The sequence below is a fragment of the Serinus canaria genome, chromosome 3, assembly GCF_022539315.1.
Source record: "Serinus canaria isolate serCan28SL12 chromosome 3, serCan2020, whole genome shotgun sequence".
NCBI classification, from domain to species: Eukaryota; Metazoa; Chordata; class Aves; order Passeriformes; family Fringillidae; genus Serinus; species Serinus canaria.
This window is the reverse complement of record NC_066316.1, coordinates 80,835,755-80,846,047: the sequence shown is the minus strand read 5'-3', so window position 1 is coordinate 80,846,047 and position 10,293 is coordinate 80,835,755. Positions and strand designations below refer to the sequence as shown.

Genomic DNA, 10,293 nt, shown 5'->3' with positions numbered 1-10,293 from the left:
TCAGGAACACAGAGCAGTAACTGTTCTAGTCATTTAACTCCTGCAACATCTAGGGGCAACAGCAAAAACTAGAGGGGCAATTACCTCATGTTCTCCAGCTTTTGGCCCAAATTGTTTCTTGTATTTCTCTAGCTTTCTCTCATAAACACACTCCAAAAAATACTAGCATAACAGTGGCTTTCTCAAACAAATTAAGGTTACACCACTGCAAGAACAATAGCTCTCTAGCTAAAGATAAGGAGGACAGAAAACACTTTGAATCATTTCAAAAATCAAAGACTTCATTTAGCAGACTAAAACCTACCTGATTGATTTGACAGCTAGCAGCGATGCCATGCCAGCTTGTATCAATTCCCACCTACTGAATCACAATGCAAACAGCTTTTGCTCTCAAAGCAGCACTGGCTGTGTGGTGCTCTGGCAGGAACTGCCAGCACTGTTCTATAGGGTGCACAAATCAGGGCCTGGATGATCAAGAGACATAAACTTACCCATCAATAAGTATCTTTGTAAATCAGTCAAATGTGATGTCACTGACATGTCAGGCAGCCAACAGAAAAGTGTGCCTGCATTCATGGGGTGACCTAGAAGTCCCAAGCATACAAAAAGACACTGAAAGGCACAAGTGCATGGAAGGCACTGCCTTCAGAGCTGTCTTTGAGTACATGCTTCATGTGTGTGTCTGAGTAGCCCACACTCACCCAGTGCTTTGAGCTGAGCAAGAAAACAGGTAATAAAACCATTCCCCTGCTGAACCCCAATTTCCCAGATGTTAAGAAGCGATACAAAAAATAAAATAGAACATCAGAGGATCCAGTCTATTCTATCCCATCACCCAATAAATCTGATTTGACCACGTTCTTATTTTTAATTACTGGTGAGGAATAGAGTTATGAGAAGGATGCCTGCAGAGAGAGCCTATCCCAGCGTGTGTTAATCATCTAAAGGACAAATCTTGTTCTGAACACTTGGTGTATTTTCTGATTCCAGGGAGGATGCAAGCAGTGGATTGAAGCAATAGCTGAGAATTGTGCAAGACATAATTGACCACACCATATTTTGCTATGATGGCAGACTTGATTCTCTACTACTTGACATCTGGAGTAGCTATTTGCACTTAGGTTCTAGGAGTGCAACATGGGTGCAACTTGATATTATAAGGTTGATTACAGAGATCATACTTGGCAGACAATGAAGGAACTTACTGTACCCAGCACATGTAACCATGAATGGCACCTAATGCCAAAAGTGCTCCAGATTCTCTGGGATGAGAGACTTCATTAACAAAACACAGTGTCCAGCAAAAGCTAAACTTCATGGGTAATTGTATTCCTAATTGTTAACAATTCCAAGACCAAATAAGGAAACTCAGGGGACTTTGTTGTTTAAGTGGGCATCCTATTTTCAGCCAGTTCCCTAAGGGTGATTTCAAAGCCACTCCACTATTACTTAGGGACAATATTCAAAATTAGGAAGTCCCTGTAGCCCTAAAGTAGGAGGATGTGTCACAAAAAAAAAATGGTTTTCTCCAAGTCCTGGACAACAAAACAGATTACATCACACAATCTGCACAATGCTAAAATTAGCAGGAATCTTGAGGCAAGATGGGACACAGAAGAACATACTACAGAATGTATAAAACCAAACTCAAACAGCATGAAAAAGTAATGTTTATTTTTAATGTTTACAAAAGCATGAACACCTTATGCAAAAGCAGCACCCTGAACCATACATTTCCCTCAGTCCTCCTGGGGTATTGGCAGAAAGCAAGTATTTTCTCTGCTCTTTAGTGCTCAGCATACTCTGCTGAGGAAAATGGGAACCAACCCACTCATTTCCATGGAGCTCCCTCTGCTTGCATTAGCAGAGGGGCTGGAGCATCAGACTGCAGTGCAATGAGATGTCATAGGGGTGTCTTGCTTTAGGTATCAAATTAGATTAGCCTGTGTTTCTAACCAATACACTAGTTAATCAGCTCCTCAATTTTAACTGAAATAGATCTCATTTTAAATATGACTCTCAGCCCACACTAGCTTCATGCAAGGTTTGCCTTTATGCACCATGAACAGTTTTATTCAAGTTTTTAAGAGACAGCTAGTGCTTGTAAGCTATTTTAGGCCTGAGATCTTGCATCACAAAAGCTATTTGTCCTTTCTTACCTCCCTTTCCAGCACATGCAGTTCAAGTGTTTACTCTGAAGAAATGTGCCCTTAGGTTAACCTGAAAAAATGTGCAGCATTTTCATTTTGCCTTCACCTTTTTCTCCTGGTCTGGAGCTGGAAGAAATTGATGGTCCTGTAATCAAATAGGCCATGCTTTTGAACTTACAGAGAAACATTTGGATTATAGTTGGACTCAGTCTTCTTAATGGTCTTCTCCAACCTAAATGGTTTTATGACCCTATGATTTATTTTTAGAAGGTTTCTGTTAAACAGAGAATATGATTGCAATGATTTCAAAGACTCACCTGGAGCAAGTTACTCATACTAAAATGATCCCTACCATAATACAGCATAATTCCCCAGCTACCCTGAGTTGAGATCTCTCCCCTCAGAATCTACAACTGATGCCTCAAAATATCTATTACACTGGTAGAAATGGCTCTGTCTTTTCTGCCACCCTATATCTAAAATAATTGACAAATACTATTTATGTTTGCAAGACTGATACCGGATCTGTGGAAGGAAAACTGCTTCATTTTCCTGCTGGAGCTGTAGGAATCATTCTATTAGCTCCTGCCAAATTCACATTCAAGAAATATAATTTACTTCACATATTGAAAGAATCTGCTAAGAACCCATACATATATACACACACATACACTATGTATGTGTACACATATATACACACATGTATAGATAATTTGTATTTAATTTTACACTGAAAAAGTGCTAAAATAATCCAACAACTGTCACTGCTAGAGATGAGGCTAAATGAAATGGAATTACTTATATGGCATCAAACATTTAGAGACTCTGGTCCAAGAGCTTCAGAACTCTTAGCAAAAAAATTATTATTTGTTGGCAAAAAAAGAAAAGTTTCAAATGGTTTGAATTTAATTTTTCAATAAATTGAAAGATTTAGAAGAACAAAACCCCAACAACCCTGTAAAGAATAACTGTACTGCAAGTTTGTATAATTTGAATTTCAGTACTGTGTATAGAAAATACACATTTATACATACTTTCATGGCAAAATTTTAAGCTTCTTAAGATTCAAAGATGACTCTAATGAATCTGTCAGTATTTCACATGTGCATTATTGCCTATATTTTGAAAACAAAAAGCTGTACAAGTTGAGCCCTGTATTCTGTGAGTCTGGCTGCATAGTCAGAAACAGAAATATTGCACTCAAGACCATGCCTACAAAAATGCACATTTAATAAGGCCATTAAATATTCAAGATTGTAATGGGACTTGAATTACATGAACAATCAAATAAATCATAATAGGCCTAGGAAAGTCATACTGCAAAAGATGTACTCAAAACAACAGTGTTCCAGTAATTTAATAACTGGGGTTTTCCCCCCATGAAATGGCAATCTCTCAAACTGGTTTTATGCACAGGGCCAGAAAACATGATGTGTATGCATACATGCATTGTCGCAGTGAGTTTTTCACACCTTTTTAGAATTTAACAATTACCCCAGAATTTGTTAGTAGATTTCTACTCAAGTTCTGTCAACAATGCTCAAGTTCCAATCAACTTTAATTCACTTCCATGCATGATGAGGGGGGAAAAAAATTGGCTTTCGGTTATTTAAATATTTACCATCATGCAAGACATAATTCTAAGTCAGAAAGTGTAGCAAAGACACAATTGAGCCTGTACTGGAATACTCCCCAGTATGCTGTTTCAGAGCTAGATCACATTAAGAGTATCAGAGTAGCTGATCTGGCTTATTGAACGAATGACAGAGCAAACAACCAACCTAACACAATTCAAGAAATGATACAGATTTAGAAGTTAGCTGCCCACATCCCATGGCAAATAGAAAGAAGCTACCCTTTAATCAAAGTGGGGTAAACCACCTTGAAATTACAGCAGGGTGACTGCATTCACACCAGCCACTACCTTGCAGCAGCAGGTGTGCTGCAAATCTGCTCTGTAGTTATTTACTCCTTTAGCTACTCCAAAGTGACTGAGTCAGCCAGCATTTTGGCTTGGTTAAGGGCAGTGGCATTTGTCCAAGAAGGAAGGGTAGATCCCCATCCCTCTTCCCCGTGCCACACTACGTAAATACGCAGGTATGCAAATGCAAAAAGCATCATTACAAAGGCTGGAAGAATCAGAAGACACAGCAGATAAGAAACTTCATGGTCACATGCATTTGAGTTCAGCAGAGACAGTTTTTCACAATTCTACATTCTGCTCAAAAATCCACAGTAGTGGTGATTAGGGATGAACCACCTTCCAGCTGAACCAATTCCAGCATTAGGAATTATTCTTTAATACAACCGAAACTCTTTTTCCTAGGACCTGTTTTCTGGGTTTAGATTTTTTTTTTTTTTTAAATACAAACAAGACAAACCTGAGAACCAGAATATGTGACCTGCTTGCATATTATAAACAGTCAATGGATGATTGAGATACAAAAATCTATTAAACATGTCACTCACTTTATACTCACAGTTCTCTGTACTCTTTCTGCACCAATGGTGCCCCTTGCCAGATATATGTTTGCTGCTACCTCTGGATATGTTTCTGACCAGAGCTGGGGGGAATGCATTTGGACAGTAACAATGCAGCTCTTGCAGTGATGGCCAAGGAACACAGTAATTCAGGATATAGTTTCTAATTCCACCTATCTTCTACTCATTGCATGCTAAGCAGCTCAAAATGTGTCTCTTAGTAATCACATTATTCAGAATGTGTACAGATCTTTCCCTATTTTCTTCACAAAAGGAATGGTAAAAAGTGCTTTATGTAACATGTAAATGAAAATCCATCTAAAAGTTTCTACTTATTTTAGCAGTTTTTAGCATTATCTTACAATGGTGGCCTGTCTATCAGCAATACCTTGCCTGCAAGTGTCTAACAATTAGAGTTTTGACAGGTATCAAGCCACAGCAATGCTTTCAATGTTTTATGTTTGCTGTATTTAGTACTTTAAACCGAATTCTCTCTCCCAATAAAGTGATGGTTGGTCTGGTAGTTAGCATGACTACTCATGCACACAACATTTCTAAATGGAATTACATGCTGTTTTCTCTCCACCATAGCATTATCTCAGCATTTTGAGTATCAGTCAGTGCTACAGATTTAGTGCAGGTCACGGACAACAAGCAGCAGGCCTATTTTTACTGCTTGTTACAACCAATATATTTGTTCATATTTTACACGTTCTTAAAATGTACTCTTGACTTGGCTCTACTGAAAGTACCACTCCAAAATTTCAGTTTACACTAAAATGATGACTTGATCAAAGGATACCACCAAAAATCCCTTTTACTCCCACAGGGAAACACACATTCTCCTGAATTAGTATTAACGGATATTTAGATTAGAGGACTCCATATTTCAGAAACCAGTTATTTAATGCTCAATATTCTTTTCAGCAGATGAAGAGGTAGGTATATTTCCACACAAGAAAATATAATAAAACAAAAACCAAACTGTAACAGATACTCAATTAAATCAAGTCATGTCTGAAAAGTCAAACACCGTTCTGACAGCACATATTTTGTCTGAAGGTACTCTCCAAAGAGAAGAAAAGTTGCACATTCTGATTAGATAATACGTCATAATTTGAAATTTAATAATTTTCTGGAAAGAAAGCACAAGTATTCAAATGCTACTTCCTTTCCCTCCCTCCCACCCCCCAAGAAATGTGGGTGCCAACAAAACTGCCTGTATCAATGGTAGTATTAACTTTTGGACTGCTAAACATGGAATCAACTGCAATTCTTCCTTACATTCACCAACACCAGCAGTCTACAAGTTTACACAGAGACCATATGCATGATAATTACATAATTACAATAGAAATTCAACTTTAGTGTTGTTCTTAAAACAATCTTCATAAATAATGAAAATATCTGTGTTCTAGCTCTTCAGTAACCTAAGGTTAATTGGTACAGATAGTGTTTTTTTCTTCCTTTTATAAACCAAACTGGAGGTTCCTCACTGCCAACAATGGTTAAGGCCTGGATCAAGTTACTCTCCTTTTGCTTTTCCCTTTTTCTGCTTTTTTCCATTTTCCACCACCGCATTATTTTCTGGTTTGCTTACTCCATTTGCAACAGCACCATTTGCTATTTTGCCATTCTTTACAGGTTCCTTGGGCAGCTTATATGTCCGATAGTAGAAGTTACCAAACAGGAAAATGAAGGTGATAGCATAGAAAATGACACCCCAGTGCATCCATTTAGGGAAAGGACAATCAATATAAATAGACAAGGCTGTGTGGCCAATAGTCACATGGAACTGCACCTGAAAGACAGAAAATATAGAATCAAAAATGTCTGCATATGTCCTGTAGGTCTGAGCGCATCAGTTTATACCAATTCATTAAGTAATGAAAACAGCTGAACTGGGAGGTGGCAGGGAAGCTGTCACATTCATGAAGGCACATTTATGCTTGACCAGGAGCATCCCATTTACTGCAGTATCTGGCATCAGTTTTCAGAAACAGGAAAATGAGAAGATAATAAGCAACCTGAATTTTCTCTACATTTTGAACGTGCTTTTGTTACTCAGTTGAAACAACCAGCAAGGAAGCATTAGACTTTAACTCACACAACTCTTATATATGCTGCATATGTTTTTTCAAAGTTGAATAAATGCTTCCATCTCCAGGAAGTATTCTAATTGAGGAGTGTCAGGCAGAGAACTTTTGGAAGAAGCAGCATCTGATCCAAAGTTCTGGAAATGCAAATCCATGCAGTGGCAACATCTTTTATTCCAAAAGAAGGGGAATCACTTACCAATTGCAATATGGTCAAATATCGTTTCCACCACAGGTATTTCTGAAATTTAGGGCCACAAGCTGCCAATCCATAATACATGTACATAATGACATGAATAAACGCATTCATTTGAGCTCCGAAAAAAGCTGTCCAGGAACAGAAGGGAAGACCATCATGTAATTTTGGAAAAGAAGATTATTTTCTAGTATTACTTGTATAATTATTTTTAATAGCAAAAATTACAAAGCACGGGACATGTCAGGATTCCATCTCCAAAATATTGAATAGTATAATGCAGACCTGGCTGTCAACAAGTGCTGACACAAACAGATGTTAAGGCAAGTAGTACGTCACATCTTCAAGGTAACTACTTATAAAATCTTTTTATAAGATTTTTGTTGAACAAACATAAGTGACATCTATTCCACATTAGCAGTTGTAGTGTAACTGCAACTGTTTTTCTGAAGGATTATTAAAAGCTTTTTTTGACAATGTAAAGTATAAAGTACCAGGCTCTGAATTTGAATCTCCTAAACTCTATTTAAATGCAAAAGGTTCACTTCTCAGCAAGAAGTCAAGAAACTCACATGGAAGTGTGATTAAATAGGCTAAAGAAAGCCCATACAAAGCAAGACTTGACTCATGTTTATAAGAACTTTAAGGCATTGCCAGGTGAGTTTGTCTAAATTAATAATCTTTAGTTTCTTTATTAATGATTTAAAATATCCAGCATTCTTAAATATGTCAGTGTATAGTATAACCTTTTCCAGAATGATCCAAGTTAGATGCACGTTGACAGTTTCATTTGCATTAAGATCTCTTTGCTTTGTCAAGATTAGCAGCCATTTAACAGAAACACCTTATATCTTGTTAAAGTACTCTTACACTGACAGAGAGGCTCAAAAATACTCTAATGTATAAGATTAGGAGAATACAGACAAATAGCTGCTGACATCAAACAGCTCAGATGCCCATGTGGTCTCGGCCCAGTTGTTGTAATAGGGTCTAGTTTATAATAGACCTGTCTATGTAAGCAATGTGCTATCAACTAGAAAATAGAAGAACACAGATCTATCTATTCACATTTATGCAGTGGTGCAACATAAATGCAGAAAAGCAACTGCTGCTTTTCCTTTTGCAGGCTCTAGGAACTAAGAGGCAGTGCTAGAACACAAAACTTGAAAGAAATTTGGAAATAGTTGTAACGGTTGTATTAAAAACTGCAGATATTTAGGATGAAAATTCTGAAAAGGCAACAAAGGAGTGGGCCTTTTGAGATATCCAGGGAATTTCTAAGCAAGACTACAAGTAATTATCCAGTCTCCAATAATCTTATTTTATAGGTGCAGTTGCAAATAAAGATCATTCTTGCAATGTAAGTGACCACTCAGTACTAAATACCTATAGCAAACGGGAGCATAAACCACCCATGCATTAAGTGTTAGTGAGGCTCAAAAAAACCAAAACCAAAACACCAAACCCAAAATATCAGTTTGGTGTTCATAACATGGTATTTTGTGTTTACTATATGGTATTTTCAGTGCTGCAAGCCTCCAAAGCACACTTCAAAGGAAACAGGGCATTTTCCCTGAACCCTCAGCTCAGCAGAGCTTTGATTTGAGACAAGGTTAAACAACAGGAACAAGAGTACAATGCAGGCAATGAAGGGTGTGGCAAGTAAAATAAACAAAAAATAAAATTATTTGATGGAGGCTTCAGAAAAGAAGCAAGGGAAAAAAGGCTGATAATGAATTTAGACTTGTGTCATTGTGAATAGGTTTTAAAAGTGAATTGACAGATTTATTGGCTCACCTCCAAGGGAAGGTTTCAGATTTTTATACGTGCCTCTTAATAAAAATAAAAGCAAACCTCAAACTCATATACAATGCCAAAATAACATCTCCATTGTCTTCATTAAATTTGCACACAGAATGTGGCCCACAATTAGATTTTGCAGCTCTCTGTATCTGCAAAAATTAAAGTTAAGCAAGACGCATACATCTTTCTGTTTCCCACAGATACAGATACTTTCGAAGGCAGAACTTCAGGCTTGCAATTGATGCCCATGAGGAAAAGAAAAGAAGTTTTGCAATTCATTAGATTATTGCCCTGCTATCTTTTCCTCCCCCATGTTTCCCACAGAAGGAGACTGTATGCATTAATAAACAGTTTTGTATATTATTAAGCCAAGTCTATAAAGTTTTCTTCTATTGCTCCCAAACAATAATAATTCTCCCTTCTGCCCAGTCAAAAGCATTGGAGAGGAAGGGAACTCACCTTGTCCACCTGCAACCCACTTAATACCAATCCACCACAAGGTGAACATGGTGAAATGGTGATAGACATGAAGGAAACTAATTTGGTTAAATTTCTTCCTCAGGATGAAGAATACTGTATCCAAATACTCAATTCCTTTAGAGACATAATACCACCATAAAGCAGCAGCTATCTGCAATGAAAAACAGAGACTATGTAAGTTTGAGTGATTCCATGCTGAATGGAATAAAGTTCTCACCATCTAGTAAGAGAAGGATACCACTTCCTTCCCTAAATCTTGGTTAAATGTTGAGGTGCTGTCAAACACCTGACAGTATGAGAACAACAAAAAAAATACTCCTTTCATCTGTTCTGAACATGGAAGAAGATTATGGAAGAAGATTATGGAAGAAGATTATTCTGAGCCTGTTGCTAACAAATCACATCTTTAAAAAAAGAGCTGATATAGTTAAAAGCTTTGCCACATCTGAACAGTTTACCAGTTAAGCACGGGAAGTTTGTGTCCTCATTCTCTCCTAAGCTTTGCAGAAGAAGTCTTTGCACAGGGCTTCCCCCTCTAATGAGGCAACACTTTGATGTGGTCAGAACAATGAGGCAGAAACATGATGATAAAATGAAGTTGCAAAGGTGAAACCTTCAGTACCACAGGCATATGGGTGGAAAGATATCAAAAAAAAGTTAGATGCAGCACAGATTTCACATTCCTTATAGCAGTGTTCCCTCAGTTTCTCCTGGCCTGCTCAGTAACTCCCTCAGTAAAGCAGCTTTCCCCCAGTGGCTCTCTGCTATTCAGGGAGTAGGAAAAAAAGAGACCACAGGAGCCATACAAACTGAACAGGTATCATCCATCTACCCAACAGGGAAGTGCTACACACCCAAAATTCTTTTTCTCATCCACCCATCACAGCGCATCTTGCCCAGGATGCAACATAAACAGGGCTTCCTGCTGAAATTAGGATACTGTCAGAGCAAGTAAAGCCCAGAAGCTCTGTGTAGCAATATGCTAATGCCATGATATGGGAGTATGGTGGTGGTAGGGACTCCCTCCCAGATCCCAAAACATAGCAACAAGTCTCGTTTTGGCATTGTAAGTCATCCAGCTTGTTAT

General features: G+C 37.9%; 1 protein-coding gene across 1 annotated transcript in view; it reads right to left on the bottom strand.

Moving 5' to 3' along the window:
* Positions 1-1,647: 1,647 nt before the first annotated feature.
* Positions 1,648-10,293, bottom strand: part of ELOVL4 (ELOVL fatty acid elongase 4) — a 36,498-nt gene continuing 27,852 nt past the window's right edge. Inside the window, exons 4-6 of the mRNA XM_050971939.1 lie at positions 9,186-9,357; positions 6,927-7,054; positions 1,648-6,432 (exon numbers count right to left, since the gene is read on the bottom strand). Coding sequence (XP_050827896.1) covers positions 6,157-6,432; positions 6,927-7,054; positions 9,186-9,357 — 576 coding nt within the window. The 3' untranslated portion in view covers positions 1,648-6,156. The remainder of the gene's footprint in view (positions 6,433-6,926; positions 7,055-9,185; positions 9,358-10,293) is intronic.